This window comes from Dasypus novemcinctus, chromosome 6 (genome assembly GCF_030445035.2).
Source record: "Dasypus novemcinctus isolate mDasNov1 chromosome 6, mDasNov1.1.hap2, whole genome shotgun sequence".
In the NCBI taxonomy this organism is placed as follows: Eukaryota; Metazoa; Chordata; class Mammalia; order Cingulata; family Dasypodidae; genus Dasypus; species Dasypus novemcinctus.
In genome coordinates, this window is record NC_080678.1 from 98,438,852 (window position 1) to 98,463,233 (window position 24,382).

The window sequence follows — 24,382 nt, forward strand, 5'->3', positions numbered from 1 at the left end:
CCCCGTGGGAAGCAGCCTGGGATCCGGGCCGCGTGCGCCGAGCTGGGCCCTGGCCCAGGGCCCTTTGTAGCCTCCGGTTCTGTAAAGTGGGAACCTTCTGCTCACAAGATGCTCAGAAACGAGGGAATGCGATTTAGGATGAGCCCGTCGTCCACGCGCCACTCGAACTTGCCCATGGACGTTTCTTCTTGGCTTCTTCTTGGGGCAGGAAGGCCCTGCCCAGAGCCTAGCTTGCCTGCACTCCGGCAGGGAATGTCCCTTCTTGGGGTCTATCTAGCCACGCCTCGCTGTGTTCGTCAGGGTTCCGCCTTCTGTTATATAAATAATCCCAGGATGGAAGTTGGAAATGACTGAGCACCGTCCCCTGCTCAGTGTGGGCGGGGTCGGCCGGTCAGCAACGGCCCGTGTGGGTGGCGACTCAATGCTGGGCCAAGGCCCAGCCCACGTCCCGCTGGGGGAGAAGGGACGTGCCTGAGGGTGCAGCCAGAAGGCCATGACTGAAGGAGCCTGTGCCCCCCGCCTGGAGGGGGAGCCCGTGCCGAGCGACACAGCCTGCCATTAGCCGCAGGTGATGTTGTCACCACAGGTCCTCGTAGCTTGCCAGGCTACATGACAAGGGTCGTGTGCTGGTTGGCTTCACTCAGGAGTTTCCTGGCTCATCGTGTTGGAGGCCCCCAAAGTCCCACACGAAGGGCTCCAGGCCAGGCTTTCTCCTGGGGTCTGTGGCCTGCTGGCGTAAGTGCCTCACAATCCTTGGGGGTCTTGGCTGGCTCCCCCACCTACCACTCCAAGGCCAGCAGTCTCCATGGTCTCCTCCCCTGGCATTTTCTCCTTGCCTGTGTTTGCATATTCTCTGCATTTTAAGAAATATGATCCCTGGGTTTCTTGTTCATAGATGAGCTCATTCCTTAACTCGTAATAGCATCTTCAAAGTTCCTCTTTACAAAGGGGTTGAACCCACGTGCACAGGGACTGGCCTTGGAAGTGACTTTTATGGCAGGCATGATTGGCCCCTGGCCCTTGGTGCTTCCGCATGGCTCATTTCCAAGGGCACGGCCACAGCCACCAAGTGCTGCCTGAGCAAGGGAATCACTGGGCCATGCCGGGCCTCAGAGGCAAAGTCCCTCAGGTCCAGTGACCGGGGACCATCCAAGCATGAGGGCTGGAATTAGCAGGCCCAGGTCAGGGGGCAGCGCAGGGGGGGGGGATGGATGGATTTCAGGTGGGCGCACCGGGGTGGAACGGCGATGGAGTTGCCGAAGGTCCAGCGGGCCTCCCTAAAGCCACTGTAGTATTTGCCTCAGGGCCAGGAAGCCCAGGGGACCCCCAGCGCCTGGACATGTGCAAGGCACCAAATGGCACCTCCGTGTCAGCCTTTCTCACATGGGGACGGATGTGCACACTGAGCCCAGCATGGGCCAGGAGTGGTCCCTGGTGGCCAGGGAGAGGCGGGTGCTGGGGTAGCTGACTCAGGGCTCTGCACCCAGGGCTAGGACGGAACTGCCCCTGCCATGAGGGCCTCTCAGGAGCAGGGCCCTGGGGGCCTCCATGCTGCCCTGGGCACCAACAGGACAGGATGAAGGAACAGCCCCTGTATGTGCAGAAGTCCCATGGCTCCAGGCCTGGAGGCCCAGCTCAGGCAGCCTGGGGGCCTTGGACCCACCTGGACCGAGCTCTGCTCTCACCTATAAAGCAAGGGGTGACTCTGCCCACTGCCAGCATCCCGTGGCTTTAGGGAGCCCCATGGGATTTCAGGGGCTGAGCTCACCCTAAGGAGAGGCCTGGCAGGACACAGGGCTTCTAAGAATCAGTGGAGAGAAGAAGCTGCTCGGAGGTGGTGTCCCCCAGAGGTGGTGTCCCCACAGCTACTTCCTTGCCTGAGTCCCCTTGGGTGTTCATTCTGGGGCAGCCTGTCCTGAAAGGAAGAGCCGAGGGAACACAGCCCTGAGCGCATCCTCACAAGCCTGTTCCACATTGTCCTTGCAGAAAGCCCTGATATCAAGGTGCACGGAAGAGGCTTTGCGAATGCCCTGAATAAGAAGGACATAATTTGCAGATTCAAGTTCAGCAGAACCAAGTTCAAAGGTAAGTACCTGCCCAAATGCCTCTGAGTCCCGAGTGACCCCACAGCATGTGTTCCTTCTGAGATGCCCAGCCTTGCCTGCCCTTGATGGCCTCTTTCAGTGGCCTTGGTGGGGTCAGAGGCAGCGTGCCATGTAGAGTCAGATGGGCTGGGGGCCTGGCCCCTCCCACCCCGACTGGAAACAGGCCCTGGGCACCTGGAGCAGGGCCGCAGGCGGCTCTGGGGCATGGGCAGCCAGCCTGGGCCCTGTGCCCTGCCTTGTTCACTGACCCCTGCAGGGAAGGTGGCTCATCCTGAGCTGAGACAAGGAGCCCTGGCCAGGCCTGGACTCCAGAGTCCGAGGCCCAGGCCCCAGGGCCTTGCTCCTGAACCTGTTTTCTTTCCTGTAACATGGGCCATGGTCATGGCAAGATCTCGTACGTAGAGCGGGAGGTGCCCTCGAGGGTGTAATAATTGTGTGAAAATGTAAGAAGCAGCCTATTATTTGGCAGGACTGAGGTGCCAGGCACGTGACCAAGGGTGAGCAGCCTTAGGAAGCAGAGGGCCCGGCAGGCGGCGCCCAGGGAGCTGGGGCTGGGTGGGCCTTCCCAGAGCCTGGGCTGCTGGGCGGCCCTCAGCACCCTCTGCTCCCAGCCGGCTCCTCGCTGCCTCCATTTGCTGCAGTTGCATCTTCCTGGGCCAGTGCCTTGCCCAGCCGCCTGGTAGACCCAGAACGGCTCCCTTCTCCAGCACTGGTGGGCATCTGCTCCTCTGGGTGGGCAGAGCACGGGGAGGACCTCAGCACTGGCTCTCCACCCTGCATGTGGGTGACGCACCCAGGGAAGTGCTGTTTCCCTTTATCTGCCCTTCCCCAGGGTGGGTGAGCCCGAGCCCCTCAGTGCTGACAGCCAAAACCATGGAGGGCACCTTCTAGTTCACTTAGAAGAGAGTTCCTGGAGCAGGCAGAGCCCACCTGACGGCCCTGGAAATGCTTCTAGGTCCTTCCCCAGAGAGCTGGGGGTTCCTGTGCCCCCCCTGGGGGTCCCTGGTGTCCCCTCTAAGGCAGTGCTGGGTGCCGGGCACCCGGCCATACCACGTGGGCAGAGCCAGGGCACGTGGCATGTCATGAGCAGCTCTGATGCACTGAGAAGAATTTGTCTTGTTACTTCTAATCACATTTTCCTCTTATTAAAACACCTGGGAAAACTTTTGGAAACCTGAGAAATGAGAAGAAAAATGTAATAGCCAGTGTGGCCCCCTGTCCCATGAGTTCTGTCTTTAGCATGCTGTTTTCACGACAGCGGGAAGGCCTATAAATTCGGGTGATGAGCTTGTTCTGGGTGGCACCTCCCTCCTGATCTGCCCACCTTGCCCCTCAGGCAGCTGTCCTGGCCACGAGCCATCTTGGCCGTGGCTTGATGGCACCTGCAGTGCCCTGTGCTTCCTGACCCTGACCTTGGACATGCTGTGGTCATCCTCGCCCTGGGAGTCCATTTTCCAGTGACTCCCAACCTTCCCACAGCAAATCCTCACCTCGAGCCCTGCTTTGGAGATGAGTTTCCAGATCGCCAGGTTCATGGCTCCTCTGACAGTTGTAATGTCAGCGGGTCACTGTGGAAACGAGCCATTTTGTTGAGAAGAGCCCTGATCTGTGGTAGAAAAGAGAAAAACAATCACAATTGTTAGAGATTCTTAATTATAAGATTGATGCAGCCACAGGGAATTAGAGGAAAGAATAGAGAATAAAACATTACCCCGATCCCAAACCCAAATAACTACCATTTACCCTCTCAAATACAGCATAGTGAAATAATTTTTCTCAAATTTGACAGAAAAAAGAAAAGAAACTGAACTGGAATTAATGCAACTCTCATGCCCTAGAAATATTTCTTTATAAGACCTATTGGTTCCTAAAAGACACCCTTGAAGTTAAAGGAGACTGGAACACCTGAAATGGTTAGGACAGTAACCAGGGGTTCCATTTCATTTTGATCCATGTGCTTTATAGGTCAAGTGCCCAGGAAGTAACACCTGGCTGCCAGTCCCACCAAAATTGGCATTTCTAAAGAGATAAAAAGCCTAGTTTTGAAAACATTCCACAAGAACCACCCCTAAATCTTCTCCCCTGCAGGGGGCTGACCTGCCACCTCCAGGGTCCTTCTGCTGGAGAGGGCAGTGCTCCCAGCAGCTCTGAGCACAGCTCTCGGGGGCTGCAGGTGGTGGCAGACCCAGCCTCCGTCCTGCAGAGAGACAGTGGACGCTGCTGCTCACCCTCCTTCCTGGGCGCAGCTGGCCCTGGGCCTTGGGAAGCGGAGGTCCTGCTCCTCCAGCCTGGGGGATGACCGTGAGGCTGAGCCCCACTCAGAGGGCGGCTTTGCAGTGCCCTTCACCCCAGTCCAGGGGCCAGTGAGTGCGTGGGCTGTGGACTGAGAGGTCCCCCCACAGCTGTGGGCCTGCACTCAGCCTCCTGTGCCCCAGTCCCAAACCCCACAGAAACTGAAGGCTAAAGGAAAGCCAAAGCAGCCCACATCCTTTCCCATGTCAGGCTTCCCCATCGCGGGAAAGGGCGCCCCTAGCCACTCAGTCCTCTCCTCCAAAGCTCACGGCCCCCTCGTGCCTCTTTGCTTCCCCTGCATCCAACCACCAAAAGTCCTGCTGCCTTAAGTCCACAGCACCCCGGGATCTGTCAGGCCCCGGCACACTCACTGTCCTTGGATAAAGCCCACGCTGCCCATCCTGCTCACTCGCTTCCTCCCTGCACACGCGCGAGTAGTTCTGACCTCAGGACCTTGGCACAGGCCCTTCCACAGCCTGGAACATTCCTCCCTCAGACCTCTCCCTGATGGCTTCCTCACCTGTTGGGGCTCAGAGCAAGCACTGCCTCCTTGGAGAGGCCTGATTTTTAGTGAACTTTCAACAGCATACAATTCTTGTGAGAATTATAGAATGAACTTGAAATACTCATCACCTGCTGTCAGTAATGGTCCACCCATGCCAAGCTGTTGATGTCGGTATCCCTGCTGCCACTTATTTGAAGCAAATCCCGGACATCACATCTGTCCATCTGCAAATATCGTAATGTCTCCAAATGAGAAATTGTACCTGTAAGAGATGATCCAGGCCACCTGTTCTGAGTAGATGTCCCTTCACTTGCATGCTCTGTGCCTTCCCCGTTTTCATTGTCATGCACTTCGCACTCCCTGACATTTATTTTGTTCATGGTTATATTTTATGGGATTGCCTCCCCATCCAGTCACGAGAACGTTCCTGCCTTGAGAACATCTCTCTGCCTGCCTTGCTTCTGTTAAATACCATCAGCTGCCCAGTGCCTGGGGCAAGGCCAGGGATCCCACAATTTCTCTGAGTAGACGATGGCCGAAGGAGAGGCTGGCCACCTGCCAGGGTCCACTTGTCTGGCCGAGGGCAGCAGGAGGTGGTGGATGGATGGACGTGCACTGACCTTCTGCTGTGGGTTTTCTTTTAGATAAAGCAGCAAACTCTTCTGGAGACAACTTCATAACTTGTCCTGGAGTAGAACCTCAAGTACTTGGAAAGTAAGTGCCCCGACCTGGGGACCCTCGTGGCAGGAGACCAGGTGGGCAGTGGTTTAAGGGTCCTGGGTGAGGGCACCCTTGGCCAGGGCACCCAGGGAGCCCTCTGTACCTGCCCTGATGGGTGGTCCTGGAGGTGGGCAGGGATCCATGTGGCCCGGCTCTGCTGAGGACGGCAGGAGGTGGAGGGTGCCTGCCTCAGTTTCCCCATGCTGTGACATCTACCAAGCCATGGGTTGTCTTGACAAGAGGGCTTTCTTGGCTGTCAGTGTTGGGGCTGGAAGCTGGCTCCCTCCAGGGTGGGCAGCACTCTGGTGCTGGCAGCCGGCAATCCTGGGGTCCCGTGGCTCCCCCACCACACGGCCACGTGCTCTCCTCTCTCTGCCGGGTTCCCAAGGACTTCCAGTGTCTTCTCCTACAAATGGCTTTCCCTTGAAAGCCCCCAGTCACAGCACTAAGGGCAGTCTCATTCCCCTGACCGCAGCGTAACGATGTCTTAAGAAGGTCCACCTACGCTGGGTTACACCCCAGGACTGGGTGCAGGTCGTGAACATGGTTTTTCTGGGGCACGCGCTTCAGCCCATCTGGTTCCAAAGGGCTCCTGCCACTCGCCAGAGCTGAGCCCACGTGCCCTGTCCACAAGGAGGAGCCAAGTGACCCCCCGCCCGTGGCCGCCGCTCACGTGGCACGTGGCCGCACGGCAGGCAGACGATGCCGGGCTCCTGGGGCCGGCCGTGTCCCTTGGGGCCGCCAAGCCAGGCCGACCTCGTGCTCTGGGGAAGGAGCTCTTGCCTCGTTCTCTCCACTACCCTACTACCTTGCTGGCACAGTCACTGCACCCAGGAGAGCTGGGGGCCAAGGTTCAGCCATGGGGGAGACCTGGTTGTCACCGGCCCACCCCCTCTGTGCTTTAGGCCCATCTTCGTTGAAATCAGCCTCAACAAAGGCATAACCTTCATCGCCAACAACCTCAAATTCAGTGGAAAGGACTGCGTGAGTACTGGGTGGGGGCACCCCCATCATGGGGCACGTCAGCCCAGCCCTGATGCAGACACGCTGGGGGGCAGCTGGCAGCCAGGGCGAGTGGGTGGGGCAGGGGGCCCACCAGGACCAGAGTCCAGGCCTGCAGCACCCCTGGCTGTGTGGGCCCCAGGGCCCACCCCTCCAGGTTGGGGTTCAGGCAGGGGGATGGGGCAGCCTCCGCCACATGTGGTGTCTGTGGCCCTGGGCACTGCCGAGGTGGTCTGGGCATCTGGCCATGGACTCCTGGCCCCCCCTGGGGTCCCTGGAGGTGGAGCGCCTGAGGAGAGGAGGAGGCTGGGGGTGGAATGCCAGGGGACGGGAGCCAGGAGGGGACCACCCAGCCCCAGCCCAGCCCTCGGCCACACCTGTTCTCTGGCAGCCAAGGCTGGATGGTGACAGTGGCCCTTCCACAGGGGGAGAATCCTGCTGCCAAACCCACCGAGGACAAGGCTGGGAACCCAAGCAAGGTCAACAGCCAAAGCCTCGCTGCACAATCCCCTGACACACCCCCTGAGAAGAGCCCCACAAAGCCCTCCAAGAATGCTGCAGCCAGCACTCCCAGGAAGTCCCCCGAGCAGTCCCCCAAGCAGTCCCCTGAGCAGTCCCCCGAGCATGCCAGCAAGAACACGAATAGAGAAGACGAGGGCACTGATGAGGAGGAGGACCCCGAGGAGGACGCTGATGAGGAGTACCAGTACGAGGACGACGACCCCACCGAGAGCCAAGGCAGCTCCAAATTCCCCTGGATCCCTGTCGTGGCTGGTGCATCTGCCCTGCTGCTCCTGCTGCTGCTGCTGGGCTGCCTCTGCTACCTGTGCTGGCCGGTGAGTGTCTCTGCTACCTGAGCAGGCAGGTGAGCGCCCCTGCTGCCTGAGCAGGCAGGTGAGTGCCCCGCTATGTGATCAAGCAGGTGAGTGCCCTGCTACATGAGCAGGCAGGTGAGTGCCCCTGCTATGTGATCAAGCAGGTGAGTGCCCCTGCTATGTGAGCAGGCAGGTGAGTGCCCTGCTACATGAGCAGGCAGGTGAGTGCCCCTGCTATGTGATCAAGCAGGTGAGTGCCCCTGCTATGTGAGCAGGCAGGTGAGTGCCCTGCTACATGAGCAGTCAGGTGAGTGCCCCTGCTATGGTGGCAGCTCCCAAGACTGCTCACGGCTCAGGCTCCGTTCCCCCCTGGAACCTAGAGGCGCCCTGGCCTCCTGCCCCACCTGCCACGGGATGCTCACGGGGAGGCTGCGCATGCTGGGCCAGGCTGCTCCAGTGCCCACGGCCCTTCTAGAGGTGATCAGAGGCCAGTGTGCAGCAGGGCAGCAGGAGGACAGACAGGAGTGCTCCTGGGTTAGGAAGGAGGGGCCTTCGAGGGGCTGGAGGACCATCCAGAGAGCTGCGGGAAGGAGGAGGAGAAGGGGGGGGCAGAGAAGGAGCAGGCGGGTCCCTGCCCAGGGAGGGCTCGAGGGAAAGCCTGCGGGGACCATCCCGCAAAGGGCTCTCGGCTTGGGGTGGCCTCAGCCTGCCTGGTCTGCCCAAGCCGTCCAGGGAGGGGTGGTGTCCCTGTGACAAAGGAGGAAACTGAGGCTCAGAGGCAGCCATGCTGGCCACAGCTCCACAGGCATCGGTCTGTGCCCCGCGGTTCTGAGCAGGGTCCCCACCTCTCCCAGGGGCTGAGGCTGAGCCCAAATCACACCTTCCAGCACAGGTTATGTTTTTTTCTCAATCTAGACAGAAAAGGAGCTGCCACGACTCCTGCTGGAACCCTCTACTGTAAGTCCTAAGTGCGTCCTGACTTTTGTGAGCTCATCTGCCATGCACCGAGCCTCCCACGGCCCAGGGAGGGGTCCGCTCCCGCCCCAGGAGCTCCACTGCCTGTGCCAAGAGCCTGCAGAGCAGGAGGAGGAGGGCGCAGGGGTGGGGCGACAGGGGCTGCTAGCGAAGCCAGGCGTCCCCCTTCCTGGGCTCCCACCAAAGGGGCAGTGTGGGCAGCCTGTGGGGGGTCTACCACGGACACTCCTGAGACAAGTGGGGCCCTTGGGCCCCTGCTGGCTGGCAGGATGGTACTTGCCCAGGACTCAGGGAAGCTTCTGGAAAAGGAGCCTCATGTTGCAAGGACCCAGCTCTGGGATCTGCCGGGCCCTTGTCTTAATCACGGTCTCCTGGTGGGCAGAGGGGCCTGGCCAGGTCAGCCCTTGGGGCCTGCAGGGCCGAGGGTGGGCAAGGGAGCTTACCTGGCATGGAGCTGCGAGGGGCGCCCACCCGGGGGAGCCCAGGGCCAGGTTCAGGGCAGCAGCCGTGGGACCAGGTGGGCCTGGGGCAGTCACGCTTTCAAAGCTCGAGCCCGGTGGCTGAGGGGCGTCCCCTGGCCATGCGCGGACCCCTGACCAGCCCAGCATGTTGTGTCTTCATTTGCCAGGGCTGCTCTGACAAACGCCATGCACCGGGTGGCTTGAATCCGGAGGTCACTGTCTCTGGTCTGGAACCCAGAAGTCCAGCTTTCTCCCAGGTCCGCAGGTTCCGGTGCCAGTCACTGCTGCTATCGGGGTCCTTGGCTGGCCTCATGCCTCGGCCACACAGCGCCATCCTTGGTCCCCTCCGTCCTCTGCCTTCAGGCTCCTCCTGAGTCACATTTCCTCCTTCATGAGGCTCCTGGAGTGGACAGAGCCCCCGCTTCTCTTTGGCCACCCATCCAGTAGTGACGTCCTGGGCACGCCCTGTTACAGATGGCTCCCCGCAGAGAGCACAGCTGTAGGCGTGAACCCCTGTCTTCTGGGGCCCTCGGTCCAGGCCCCACACAGGGCACAGCCTCAAGGAGGCTCTGCCAATGGGAGCGTCAGAGCAGTGAGGGGACAGGGGAGCTTTGCAGCACTTTGGGGACCAGCCAGATGCCGTCTTGTTTACCCCAGAGGATGCTCCCTGGGGGTGCGGGCTGCTGATGGAATCTGGGGTCCCTCACTCGATTGTTCCTTATTCATCCCACAAACATCGGCTGAGTGGCAGCACCAGCCCCCCGGTTGTGCCACCCTGAAGCAGGTGCTTTCTCTTCCCACAGACAGTGTGCTGCAGCCTGCCACGCCCTGTGATGATTACCCGCTGCTGTGACTGCCCAGGCACTGGGTGTCTGAGCCAAATGGAGGTGAGGAGGGCTGGGGCAGGGGAGAGGGTGACGGTTCAGGTGCAGAGGCCTGGCTGGAAGGCTTCACCTGGGGGAGTGCAGGGTCTGGGTTGCTTTGCTTCCTCCCTGGGTGCGGGGGCCAGGGGAGGGCACGAAGCTGGGGGGCCTGTGCCCCAGGTGCTCCAAGTTGACTGAGCCTGGCCGCCCCTGCCCCACCTGGTCTCTCGGTGCTTGCGGGCGGCCCACAGCAGGCAGGTAAGCAGTTCCCACCGAGGTTTCCTCAGAATGAGGACAAGAGCTGCTGGCTGTGTGGCTGGTGACACGGGGCGCAGGGCTGCAGGGAGGAGGAGCCCCAAGACCCCCTCCCTGGTCATGCCACCCACCTGGTCAGGAGAGCCCTGCCAGGCCGAGTGTCCTGGGGTGAAAGGGCCACCTGGAGGACAAGAGTCCCACCTCCTCCTGGCCGGGCCCCTCCGCCCTTCTCCTGTGTCTGCTCCGTGCCCCTCTGTGGCCCCAAAAGGCACTGGAACAGCCAGCCCCACCCCTGTCCTGACACAGTGACTTGTTTGGCCTGCTAGGCCCAGACCCGCCCCACCCTGTGGCTCAGGCCAGCCAGGTGTTGCCTCTACCGGCGCAGGGCTCCTTCTGGGCTGTTCTCTGCCCTGCCCACCCCCCATATCAGGAACCTGCCTCCTGCCTGGCCCCTGCCTGCCCCCTCCTCACTCCACCCCAGCGCAGGCCTCCCTGCCCACCGTGGGCTCCTGCCCAACTCCCTGCACCCTCTGACCACCCCCTCAGGGACCTCTCCTGGCTCCTGGTGTAGCTCGCCCGACCTGGGAACTTGTCCCCTAAATGAGCCACTGACCCCACATGCCAAAAGGGTGTCTTGTTCCAAATTCTGACACTGAGCACAGCGACCACCACCCCAGCAGGCATGCAGCAGGGGTGCCTGACCCTCTCTGGATGTGTCCTCACACCACATCTCCTTTGCAGGGCAAGGTGGATCTCCTGTGTGCCCTGTTCAGTCCATGCTGCACCCCATTGCACCTGATGTGGCCCCCATTTCATGGCGGGCCGACACCCCAGTGCTTTTCCCTTGTGACACGTGCCCACAGACAGGGGCCTCAGGAGCACGCAGGCCCCAGGGGCCGGCCGTGGCTGCCCACACGCTCCTCCCCGTGGTCTTGGATGGGCGGGGGACTGTCCAGGCTGGAGGCTGAAGGCCACAGCCAGAGTCAAGGGCAAGGGGCTGCAGAGCAGGGCCGGCCGCCAGCTCCAGTGCTCCTGGCCCACGAGGCCCCTGCGCCTGCAGCCCTGGGGGTCAGCTGGCTTTATGCCACCTGGGAGGTGGCCTCCCATGTGGGAGCCTCCGGGTGCAGCCCCCACAGGCTCTTCCAGGTAGCCACGGTCCCCTGGAGTTGGCTCCCTGGCACGGGGGGTAAACGGCAGCACTACGTGTGCACCTGGAGTCAGGGCAGTGCTGCGCTCGTGGTGGACCTCCTGGGCAGCTGCCCTTGGGGAGCCCTACAGTCCTCCCCTCTGGCCCCTCCTCTGGCCCGAGCCTTGGCACTGTGTTATGTGCAGCTGTAAAGACCGGGAAGCTGGAGCACAGAGAGGCTTGTGCTTTGCCCCACCTCACACAGCCACTGTGGGGCGGGGATGGACTGGGACCCGGTGGCCTGGCTCCAGAGCCCAGCACCCTCCTCACCCTGCACTGCCTGTGCTCGGGTCAGCACTTGGGATCTCATGTGGTCCTCCTACATCACCTGGCAGCTGTCCCCACGTGGCCGCGGGCCCCCTGGCCCGGCCTGCAGCCCACCCTGCGCGGCCTCCCCCGTCACGCTTCGTGCAGGTGGGGCAGGGGCCCTGGAGGCGCCCGGCCCTTGACCGCCACATCTGTGGCTCGGGCAGTGCTCCAGGACTGCTCTGGGCTGGGACCAGGCTAGTCCTGCATCATCTGGGAAAAGCACCCAGCAGAGAGAAAGCCCAGCAAGGACAGGCACTGCAGGTGGAAGGACTGCTGCATCCTGGCAGGTGCGGGGCATGTGCAGCTCTGGTTGCTGTGTGCCCGAGGGCACAGAGAGCACCTGAGGCCACCCAGGGCAGACAGGCCCGAGCCAGGGAGGGTGCGGCTGCCCCGAGGACCGGGCGGCCCGAGCGCTGCTCGCCCACCTGCTGCAGCAGCCCTCCTCCACCCTGCCTGATCTGATGTAAAGTTTCCATGCACATCTGTTCTGGATGGCACACGGTGCCCTTGCCGTCAGATCAGCCTCATCATGCCTGTTGGGCCCATCGTCCCTGGACTGGTGAGCACAGGGGTGGAACAGACAGGAGGAAAGAGAACCCTAGAGCCACGCAGCCTGCTCTTAGATTCGCCCCCAGAGCCGAGCACACTTAGTAAACACAGGAAAGGAGAAATTCCTCTTGGTGAAGGTAAGAGTCTGGCCTGGCGAGTGGTCCCAGGGCCGCGCAGTCCCCTGGGCTGGCAGACGTGGATGACGGTGCAAATGCCCAGCCTCTCCCTCCTGCTCTCCTGGCTCGGCTCCAGCTCCGTTCTAGAGATGGCAGCTGTGTTATCCGGTAGATGACTGGTCAAGCTGACACCCCACCCGGCCACCAAATGCTGCCCCGGAGAACACACCTCCCATCTAGGTGTGCCCCTTGCTCCTCGTCGGGACTTTGCACCCCTGAGCAGGCTGCCCTGGTCTCTGCCGCAGCGGGATAGCTGCAGGTCAGCACAGGCACTGTGGGGCCAACGAGTGACCACAGCCAGGGGACAGCAGGTCTCCGACTGAGGAGGCGTCTGCCCAGCAGCAGCGTGTCCACGTGCTGGAAGACTCTCCAAGTGCTCCTGGGTGGCTCGTGGCCCCCAAATCTGATCCCCACTGTGTCCCGGGTTGGGGGTCAGGCCCCGTGTCTTGCGGAGGAAAGCTCTGAGCTCCCCGACATGCCGGGCCCCAGCTTGACCCTAGCTTGACCCCAGCTGTGCGGGGCTGGCTTCCACCTGCCTTCTGTGTCCTCTGCCGTCCCTCTTGCGTGAGGTCCTGAGGTGACCCCACCACACAGGACAGGCCCCGGCGTGTGCTCGGGGTGTGGGGAGGGACATGTGAGGTCAGCAGGGCCTGGGGACCTCGCGTGGTTCCAGTGGCCTTTCCTGGGTGGCTTGGAGGCTGTGACGTGACCGTTTCCTGGAGTCCCTGCTTGGCTGTCCTGGCAGTGTCATAGCTTCCTCCAGCTGCCATGGAAGTTTCCCGAGCTCCATGGCTTCAGGCGTGCACACTGGCCCGTCCTCCATCTACAGGCTGGAGGGGGTCTCCAGGCCCCTTGGCCTCACCTGGCAACGTGCACAGCTCTGCAGGCCCCTCAAGGACATGGGCACCCTGGGCTCACTTTCCAGCAGCCGAGGGCCATGTGCCTGAGAGCAGGGCTGTCTTGATGTCAGGCGCCTGGCTCAGAGCGGGCACGGGCGGGCCCTCGTGGAAGGCCAGGCGGACACGGGTGTGCGGGTGAGTTGGAGGACTGCGGCCCCGGGCCTGAGCCGAGGGTGGCGGCCGAGCACCCGCCGGGGCCCTGCCGGGCCTGTCCTGCTGAGGCCGGCCTCCTGGGCACCGGGGGTGCTGGGCTCTAAAGATAGACGCCGGGGTCTTGAGGTGCTGCCGCTGGAGGCGAGCGGGGGTCCTGGAAAGCCGGCGGTCTCCCTTCTCCCAGGGGGCTGACCGAAGGCGCGGGGAGACCCTTCCTTACTGGGAGTGAGGGAGGGGCCAATGTGCTCTGGTCACTCTCCTGGCACTTGCGGGGGCCTTGAGTGGAGGGTGGGGGTCCTCGGCAAGCCCAGGAGGGAGGGGCAGAGAGGACAGCAGCGCCGGGGCGGCAGGTGCCGCAGACAGACGCAGGGTCTGCACGGGCTTCCTCGCACAGTGGGTGGGGCAGACCCTCTGCCTTCAGGGGCCCCCTGCAGCCCCCAGCCTCAAGGCCCCGCCGTGGCCTAGGCTGTGGGGAGGGGTCCTCCTTCAGCAGACACATGCCAAGGCCCAAACCGGTCAATGCTGCAGCCCCGGGTGGAGTCGGGCCTGGGGAGAGACCAAGGTCAGAGGTCGGGCCTGGGGAGGGCGGGGAGTGCCCCTGCAGAGGAGGTGACAGCCGACGCTCATCACCAAGTAGAGTGGAGGCTGGAGGCCAGCACCCAGGGAAAGGTCCACCAATGGGTGCAGGTGTCCTGAGCCCAGCCCACCGTGCCAAGGGAACTGCAACCTCCGCTCCCAAATTGGACAACCTTCCTGTGACCTTCTCTCTCTTCTCTGCCCTCCAGGGGAGGTGCCTCACGTTCGCCCCAGTGAGAGCCCCATGCATGCCGGTGGTCTGCGACCCAGCCCTGTGCGCCCCACCTTGCCGCAGGGGGGTCCCCTTCCCCGTGTGCCCGGGGTGCTGCCATTCCCCCCGTGCGTACTCCTGGTCCTCCCGGATGCTGCCGCTGGTCTCGCCCTGTTCCCGGGCACAGGCCGCCTGCCCTCCGCGAGCCCTGCCTGCAAAGCCCCATCGCTAAGGCACCAAATGACCCGGATTGTAGACTTGCTTAGGTGGACACACAGTTTTGGTTTTACAGTCAAAAAGATGTTGGCATTTGTTGCTGATGATTAAAAGAGTTTATTACATGGTGAGTTTCTGTCCTCTCCGAGATGCATGTATGCTCCACCTGCTAGAATAACGCATCCCGGGACCCGTGGGGATGCACATGGATTGTGCCTCTCACAGCACCTCGTCTTCATCCATCTGCCAAATTCCGCTCCATGAAAAAGCCCAAAGAGCCTATTTCATGTGAATCCAGTCCTGTGTCTCCCTCCCTAACTTCATGCAAAGAGAAGTCTTTGAATTTCTCATCTCCTTTCTCCATGTCCCTGGTCTCCCACTTTGGAGTCCCACATTCTGAATGTGTCATAGAAGGTGGTGAGGAGCCCCCAAGGTCACTAGCTGGAAGCACGACTTCTCCATCCAGGTGTCCCAAACTGTGCCCAAGCCCAGAAGGATTCCACTGAACCGTGTCCTCTCCACTAGAGAAGAAAAACAACTCCCCATCTGGTTCCATCTGCCCGTTGGAGAATCCACGCCCAAGAAGGATGAGTTTTAGTGAGCAGCGTCCTCCCACCAGGTGCAGCCCACGGTCTCTCTGTGTCTGTGAAATCACCAGGCCCATGGGCCCCCGGAACCTGGCGTGGGGTCCCCGAGCACCTCAGAAGGGTCTGCAAGGGCAGCTGTGACTGAGGGCACCCAGGCATTCACTTCATTAGGGAACTAGGCTGTTTCCACCTCAATCCCGTCTTCCTGAATGCTACATTTCTGCCTTTCAATTGAGTGCACGGCAAGAATGGGGAAAAATATGGCAGGTTTTGGAGTTTAATATTGATTGAGTTAGATGGCTAGTGAGGGAAATAACCATAATTTTTCCCATGTTTAAAAAAAGTTTCTCTGGAGGGGCCCATTTCTGCGTATGCAGGTTGTGTGTGCAGGCTTACCCTGGGACAAATAACCATTGACCTTCAAAGCCTTCCTGTCTGGCGTTGCTGCTGCTTGAGGGAGCCCCCTCTCCCCCTCCCTGCCCCGTGCCCTCCTGTGCAGCCGAGTCCCCCATCTGTCCAGCCAGCTCCCAGGACGGACTTGGGGAGAGCATTTCCCACTCGCCTCCCAGGCCATCTGTGTGCCAGCAACTCCTCTCCCAAGCTGGTGGTAAGAAGGTTGCTCCTGTGACAAAATGCCACATAAGGCAAGGCCGAGCAATGGACCAACTCAGAGCCAGGAGTGAGGGAGAGGGGCTTAAAGCCCTGGGGAGGGGCTCGGTGGTTCCATTTTTGTTGTGTTTTTTTTTAATATAATAAAATTTATTTTTAAAGAGGTTTTAGATTACAGAAAAGTTACATTGAAATTATGAGGAATTCCCCTGTACCCTCCTCACTCTCCCACATCATCCCCTATTTTTCAAATGTAGCAGTACATTTTATTATGATGTATCTGTAAAATCTGCTCATTAAAAAAAAAATGCGCACTTAAAAAAATGACTCATTGTGGTAAGGGCTAACCTACCTAAGTGATAATCTAAAAAATAAACCATCATTGTGACATTTATCAGTACTTCAAACATCGGACAAATACTGCAGGTTCACAGGGCGGGTCCCATTTAGTGCATCAGCCTGTCTGCACACACAATGGCTTCTGAAAGACTGACTCAAGGTGATCACTGGTTTTGCCTAATGTGGAAAGTATGCAGGGCAGAGAAAATGGGTGGAGAAGCAGGGCAGACAGATCATGGGGAAGAAATAAGCCACAGCCACTGGGGTAAAATGTGGTGAATATATAAAAGGTGACTGGCACACAGGAGGAAGAGCTGGAGAGTTTCTCTTTAGGATGGGAAGCTGGGACACAAAAAAGAATTTGTACATGCCAGAGAATTTTTGAAAGCTACTACACATGCCCAGGGCAAGATGCATGCATAGAAAGACCAGAGAGGAACCTAATTCTTCAATATGGGCTGGTTTATGAGAGCTCAGTACAAATTGGCCTACATGTAGAAGGAGACCCTCAACACAGAGTTGATCCACATTACAGCCTTCAACGATCATTAAACAAACATTACAGAACCCTGGGAAGTGGTAGAATCTGACTTTAAACATTAACACATGAAAATATCCAATGTTTAGACTTCAGCAAAAAAAATCACAAGTCATACAAAGAAACAGGATATGATGGCTCATTCAAATGAACAAAATAAAATGAATAAACTGTCCCTGAGAAAGGCCAGACACTGGAATTCCTAATCAAAGACAGTAAGTTAACTTTTCTAAATAAGTTCAGTGAGATAAAATATGGACAAAGAACTAAAATAAATCAGAAAAATTATACATGAGCAAAAAGAAGAATTAGAAATCGAAAAGAGGATCAAAACAAATTATGAAGATAAAGCATACAGTAACTGAAATAACTCACTAGAGGGGTTCAGGAACAGATCTGAACAGGCAAAAGAAAGAATCAGCAACCTTGAAAATAAGACAAGTGATTATTCAGGCTGGTGAGGAAAAATGAAAACAATGAAAAAAAAAAGTAAACAGAGCCTAAGAAAGCTGTGGGACACAACGAGCCATATCAACATATCATAATTCCAGAGTAGAAGAAAAAGAGAGAGACAGAATATTTGAAAGAATAAAGGATGGAAATTTCCCAAATTTGGTGAAAGGTGTGAGTATAACATCCAAGAAGCTCAACAAAGTTTAAATAGGATAAATTCAAAGATATCCACATTGAGATGCATTATAGTCAAACTGTCAAAGGCCGAAGACAAAGAGTCTCCTAAATGCAGCAAGAGAGAAGTAACTAGTTACATACATGGGATCCTCATTAAAATTAATTGCTGATTTCTAATCAGAACCTGTGGAGGTGAAAATGCTGTGACGGGACATATTTAAAGTGCTGAAAGAGAAAAATTGTCAACCAAGAACTCTATATCTGGCAAAACTGTCCTTAGGATGCTCAGGGGGTATGGTCTGATGCGGGATGGACTCCAGGGGAATAGCTGAAGGCTCATTATGCCAAGGTGGGTAGTACCATTGGGAAGAGACCCAAGAAGTGAGAGTTGGGGTGGACCCACATCCTGGAGAAGACTAATGCCATCAAATAGAGAGAACTGTATCTCTCATGAGAAAGGATGGCTCCCAGGGCAACAGGGCAGTTGAGAAAGTCAGGCCCTGAATATTGCTGCAAGTATCTCTGGACATGGCTTCTTAGGAAATGGAGATTGGCTGGTGTTGTGGGCCCTAAGGGGAGGGGAAAATGGATGTGGAATGGATGGAACCAAGGTAAATATGGGGGCAAGAGAGGAGTTTTGTGAGAGTACACGAGGATGAATAGAAAACATGTAATATTACACCAAAAACATATAGGGGACAACAGACTAATAATGTAAACCGTAAGGCAAAACATAGGATAACTAAAAAATTTAGAAAACTGTACAACCTAAAGTATGGACCACATAGTAAGTACAGTTGTTACCTTGTTTGAAAGCTATTGTCTCGGAATCTCTGCATCAGTTTCAGGAAATATGATATGAATAAGTTAAAAGATTATCACTGCGGAAGGGAAAAGGTTTTATGGTGGATCTGGGAAAGTACTGTATATTGTATATATGAATTTCAGTGGTCTAAGACTCTTGTGAAGCTGACAATATGTTGGGATTCACTTTACAGGAAGTTTTGGATCACAGAGTGGTTCAACAATGGCAGTGGAGGAATACTGATATAGGATGTTATTGACAGGATATATAGGGTTGACAGGGAGTTATACAGGGCATATGCCCAGGGTATATAGTAATGTCTAGATATACTCATAGTGGAAACAATTAAAAACAACAGCTGGGGGGGTACTGGGCCCCTGGCCAGGGGGTCACTGTCGTGGACCCTGGAGGAGCAGCAGCAGTCCCCCAGGTGCAACGGCAAGAACCAGGAAGAAAGGAGGGCCCAACAGTGGGCTTCTGATACTAATGGCTATGCTTTTGAGCCTGTACACCTGCAATAAGAACAAGGCCTAGAGTAGCACTGTGCCTGGGAGTTTCCTCCTGACTGCCTTCATGTTACTCAAATGTGGCCACTCTCACAGCCAAATTCAGCATGTAGATGCAGTGCATTCCCCCCAGTGAGGGACATGACACCCAGGGATGAGACTCCCTGGCACCGAGGGACCACTACCACATACCAGCTGAAGATACAACTAGACAATGACCTTGAACTAAAGGTTCAATATGGATCAGCAGAATATCCCTGTCTACATATAATAACATGACTTCAAAATGTTGATTGACCTAATGTAAGGGGGAAATGGAAAGGAGAAATGAGATTATAAGGCTATGCTTCTCTAAAAAAGAGTCTGGAGGTTGTCAGAAGGAATGCCCTTATGCACAACTGAGCAGAGTCTGAGAGACAGATAAAGTAGATACAACCCCAGGTATTGGTTCTTTTGAGGGATAAAGAGACCCATGGGTTCTATGGTCATGGCAGATGGGGTTCACTGCCATGGCAGATGGCCCTTCTTTGGAGATGGTGTTTCTGCGTGATGGAATTGGACTCAGAGGGGATCTCTTTTCACAAGACTTCCATGCTACTTTATTGGAATTGTAGTTGGTGCTGGGGTTTAAGATATATTTAGGGGATTTGAATCTCTGGACTGATAATATGACACCCAGGCCCAGAGCCTCAAATGACTTCAGCTCCTACACTTTGATTTATTGGACTTACCCCACTCAGCTAACATGGAGTTGAAGAAGGTCAACCACCACACCATGGAGCCTAGAGTGTCTACAACTGAAAGCAGGAGGAGTGCATCCAGTATCCATATGGAATCTAAGCCCCCACCTGACATAGATGTGCAATGGACACAACTAATCCAATGTCCACAGAGAAAATGTGGAATGGGTGTGGGAAGGGTAGCCATAGTGGCTGCTGGGTTTGGGGAATGGGAGGAAGAGATGAGATGTGGAGCCGGTTTCGGGACGTCGAGTTGTCCTGGGTGGTTGTTTCACGGACAACAACGGGACATTGTAGATCCCCCCAGGGCCCACTGGATGGAATGTGGGAGAGTGTGGGCTATGATGTGGATCATTGACTATGGGGTGCAGTGATGCTCAGAGATGTACTTACCAGGTGCAATGGATGTGTCACGATGATGGGAGCAAGTGTTGCTGTGGGGGGAGTGGGGGGTGGGAGTGGTGGGGTTAAATGGGACCTCATATTTTTTTAATGTAATTTTTAAAAATAAATAAATAATTAAAAAAATAAAATAAAGGAAGGAGAAATCAAGGCATCCACAGAAACCCAAAAATAGAGGGAGATTGTTACCACTCTAACTTCCCTACAAGATATACTAAAGGGAGTCCTCCAGGAGGAAAGGACAGGACACCAGACAGTAACTTGAAGTCATATGAAGAAATGAAGAGTTATTATAATGTTCGTTTGTAAATCTAAAATTTTTTATTTTTTTACATGACTTAAAATATAAAAGCATAAAAGAATAATTCTATGTTATTGAGCACATACTATATAAAGATGCAATTTGTGGAGAAAAAAAACACCATGTGAGGGTTTGGAGGAGTATTAAGAGCAGAGATTGTGTATTCTATTGAAGGCAAATTATTAGTATCAATTCTATCTAGATTGTTATATATTAAGGATGCTAAATATCAACCTCATGGGAACCACAAAGAAAATATCTTTAAAATATCCAGAAAAGGAAATGAGAAGAGAATCATATCATTTCACTACAAAAGATTAACTAAAACAAAAGAAGGAGATGGAGGAAATGTAGGGTACAAGAGGCATCAGATTTACACACACACAAAGCAAAATGGCCATACTTAATCCTACCATATCTGTAATTACATTGGATGTAAATGGTTTACACTAGCCAATTAAAAGGCAGAGATTGACAAAATGGGTAAAAAGCATAACCAACTATATGCATTTACAAAAAGACTCACCTTAAACCCAAGGGTGAAAGGAAAGAAAAATATTCCAAGTGAATAATAGCAGACAAAATGGACTTCACGCAAGAGCGGGTGCCAGGATAGCATTCTGCCCACCTCTAGAGCCCACACCCCAGAAGATGCATGTGCACACCTGCACACACCTGCACACACCTGCACCTGCATCTCTGAGACATCTCCCTTCTACTGTGATATTCTTGCAGTTCTGTCCCTCCTTCCTTTCTGCCATCTCCCCTCCTCCCTCCTCCACCAATTAGCCCCCTCTGGGGAGTTGGTCACCACCTCCCTGTCTTGGCCATGGATGGTCTTTACTGAGCTCCCCCCCCCTTGGCACCACCCCTCGGTCACCACCGGGGGCATCCACTGGCATCTGTCCATGTGTCCTCTGCTCTGGCTCAGAGCACTGGGCTCGGGGCTCCCACCCGAGGGACGTGCAGACCCCTAGAGGCTCCAAGGGATATGTGCTCTGCCTGACCAGGGCCAAGCTCCCACAGCCCAAGGGGCCTGCAGCTCGGAGAAGCCTTACTTCTTTAATTTATTTGCGATGTCGGCAACAAGGTTGCAAATGCTTTTCCAGTTTTTCCCCACAAATGTCGACCTGAGGACAAGAGGGCATGGGTCAGGGGGATGAGGTGCCCTGTCGGGCAAGAGGGCAGGGAGAGTTTCTACCTGTCCCCCAATTCCAGCAGCCTCTCTAACAGGCACCTCCCTCCCGCACACAGCCTTGGAGAGCAACAGCCCTCAGGCCCCATGGCGCATCTGGTGAGCAGGGCAGGGGGTGCCCCCAGCCCATTTGCCCAGGTCAGAGGAGCTTCCTGGACCAGGGCCCTCCAGTGCTGAAGCTGAGTCAGCCCCAGGCAGATGGAGGTGTGGACCCTGGAGGGGCCAAGAGGGCCAGGATGGGGGCGGTGGATTGGCTGGCTGAGCCCATCAGGTACTGACCAGCAGGGAAAGCCACAGGCCCTCCCACCCACACTTTCAGGTACTTTCTCCCTCTGAGTAAATGGAGAAGCTTCTCCAGGTTGTGTTCAGTGCCTGGAAGAAGTGAGGTGGTTGGAGAAGGCTGAGGCCCCTTCTGGCCAGGTGGGAAGCTGCTTGTGTCTATGTATCTCCCCTGGGTTCAAGGTCTTTGCATGTCCACAGATCTGTTGTGTACAGCTTTGTGGAGCTGGGCATGACTCAGGTTATGGAGGGAAGTGGCAGGTGCCTGGGTTCCTTGCAGGCCTGCAGTCTGAAGGCCTGCAGAGGTAAGTCATGGGGGCAAGGCTGGCCCCAGGCCTCCTTGTTCCCTGCTGGCTCTCTCCCTGGATCTGGGACCACTCAGGTCTCCCCTAAGCCATGCATCAGAGGGACCAACCCACAGGGAGGCCCTTCCTTTCCCTTCCAGCAGTTAATGTACCTTTGGGCAGTTTGGAGCTCTGTATCCCATAAAAAACATGTTCTGAAACCAAATCCATTACTCTGGGTATGAACCCTTGAGGATAAGGACTTTGATGAGGTTGCCTCAGTAGTATGTGGTCCACGATGGGTCCTAATCCTGTTACTGAAGACCTTATAGGTAAGGTCACAGAGAAAAAGCCACAGAGGGAGCAGCTGGAAGGTAAAAGTCAACAGAGCCCAGAAGAGAAGGGGGAGACCAGGAGAGGCTGCCATGTGCATTGCATCATGACATAGGGGCTCAGGACCAAAGACCTAAACAGCCTGCCCTGGGAGGCCAGTCTTCAGGAAGAAAGCATCATCTTGGCTTGGACCTCTCTCAGCGTCAAAACCGTGAGCCAATAAATTTTTTTGTCTTTATTTATTTTTCAATATTAAATTAAAAAAATATGAGGTCCCCATATACCCCCCACCCCCCTTACCCCACTCCTCCTACAACAACCTCCTCCAACATCATGGGACACTCGCTGCACTCGGTGAACTCATCTATGAGCACTGCTGCACCACCTGGTCAGTGGTCCACATTTAAGTCCATACTCTCCCCCAGTCCACCCAGTGGGCCATGGGAGAACACACAATGTCCAGTAACTGTCCCTGCAGTATCACCCAGGACAACTCCAAGTCCGGAAAATGCCCCCACATCACATATTTTCTTCCCACTCCCCACCCCCAGCAGCCACCATGGCCACTTTCTCCACCTCAATGCCACATTTACTTCCATCACTAATCACAATTCCAGAATAGAGCATCAGCAAGTCCTCTCTAATCCATACTCCACTCCTCCATCCTGTGGACCCTGGAATGGTTATGTCCACTCCACCTCTGTATCAAGAGGGGGCTTAGCTTCCACTTGGATGATGGATACAGTTCTCCTGTTTGCAGCTGTAGGTACTCTTGGCTCCCTGGTGTGGTGGTTGACCTTCTTCACCTCCCTGTTAGCTGGCTTTTTGTTTAATCCAACCCACTGTATGGTATTTGCTTTAGCAATGAGGAAACTAAAACAATTCTCAATGTCCTGTTTACAGACATTGCTATACACCCAAGAGCAAACTTCTCCTCCCCTCCCTCCTTACTGCCTCCTCTAGGCTTTGTCTAGAACTATCAGCAGGGCAGTGCTCCAGGGTGTATTCACCAAATGCAGTGAATTTGCCTTACTGATAAAAGAGGATGTTGATGTGGGAGGAGCGGGGGTGGGGGGTGGGGAGTGGAGTATATGGGAACTTTCGTTTTTTAAAGTAAGAGTTGTGTGATGTATTTATCTTTTTAAAAAAAATTTTAAATAAGTAAAACTGCCAGCAGACAATGAGGAACTAAGGACAGATGGTTCTAATGATATCAGGATTATCATTTATGGGGTATTTATATCCCAGGCACTTTTTATGCATGACTTCGAATTCCAGGACAACCTGATGACCCAGTGTTACTATCATTTCACAGATGGGATAACTGAGGGTCAGGCGGGTCAAGTCGTTGGCCACACTTTCTGGGGCTAGCATGGATAAGAACCCATCTCCAATCACAAAGCACCTGCTCTGCCCATTGCAGGAGGTGCAGGCACTCTGGGTCCTCTCTAGCATTGGACAACTTCTGGACTGCAAAGCTCTAGCTTCTGAAAAGGCACCCACAGTACAGACTTTACCCTTGGCAGCCCACAGGAAAAAGTACAAGGCCCCTCCTTTTCCTAGCTAATGCTAACACTTCTCTCTGCTCTTCTCTTCTTGCCCTGAGTGAAAAGGCCCTTCCAAAGAATTACAATTACAAGAATATTTATAGGAAGCAAGAGTCATCAGCTCACACACACCATCTAGGAAAGTTCCCAGTTTGAGATGGTTTTGAAGGAGGGTCTAGACTACAAAAAGAAAGCAAGGGCTTATGGCCAGTAGAATGAGTCACAGGATACCCAAAGACTGGAGAAGGACATGGTGTGGAATAGCAAAAAGCTTCTGGCACAACAAGCTGCAATAGTGTTTTTGTGCCCCCCTTTTAGATGAGAATGGACAAAGATGGTCAGACACTCGAGGAACACCTCAGCTCTTAAAATTTGTGACCAAAATATCAGTACCTACAGCAACAACCAGAAAAATTCAGAAGAATTAGTGAGCAGGATAAAATGTAAAAATTCTGCAATTCATAGTCTCAGAGAATTAAGAGAATATCTATGAAAAAATTGGGAAGCTAGTTATATAAGAGGGAAGCTTCTACATAATCAGAAAACATGGGAAACTAAAAGATCCCTGAAGTAACAAGATAAAAATAAACATAACAAATAATTAAAAACTAAATAACACCATAATAAATAGCTCAGCTATAAACAATATTTATATTGTAATGGCAAAGTAAGCAATAAATATTTAGTATGAAATTATTTAACTCTGTTGGGAAAATGGAAGAGGTCAAGAGATAATATGTAAACTTTAATAAGAAACTGCACTCAGTACAACCATGTTATCAGAATAATGTGCAACATGCTCACAAAAGAAGAGGTTTTGCAAGTGGCTGCTTCTGGAGGGTAGGAGTGGAGGTCAGGAGATGGGAGGTTAATTTTCAGTTTAGACTGGGCTCAGCTGGGCTCGGTTCCCCCGCCCGCCGCCCGCCGCGGAGCAACGCTGCTCGGCTCGGCTCTCCTGCCCGCTGCCCGCCGCGGCGTGGCTCGTATCCCCCGCCCGCTGCCCACCTCGGCCCAGCTAG

At 55.3% G+C, this 24,382-nt stretch overlaps 1 protein-coding gene across 1 annotated transcript in view; it reads left to right on the forward strand.

Annotated features, from left to right (window-relative positions):
* Window positions 1-24,382, forward strand: part of LOC105745771 (anthrax toxin receptor 2-like) — a 68,454-nt gene that overhangs the window by 38,879 nt on the left and 5,193 nt on the right. The window contains exons 10-15 of the mRNA XM_058299528.1: window positions 1,987-2,085; window positions 5,547-5,616; window positions 6,528-6,606; window positions 7,050-7,460; window positions 8,355-8,396; window positions 9,679-9,762. Coding sequence (XP_058155511.1) covers window positions 1,987-2,085; window positions 5,547-5,616; window positions 6,528-6,606; window positions 7,050-7,460; window positions 8,355-8,396; window positions 9,679-9,762 — 785 coding nt within the window. The remainder of the gene's footprint in view (window positions 1-1,986; window positions 2,086-5,546; window positions 5,617-6,527; window positions 6,607-7,049; window positions 7,461-8,354; window positions 8,397-9,678; window positions 9,763-24,382) is intronic.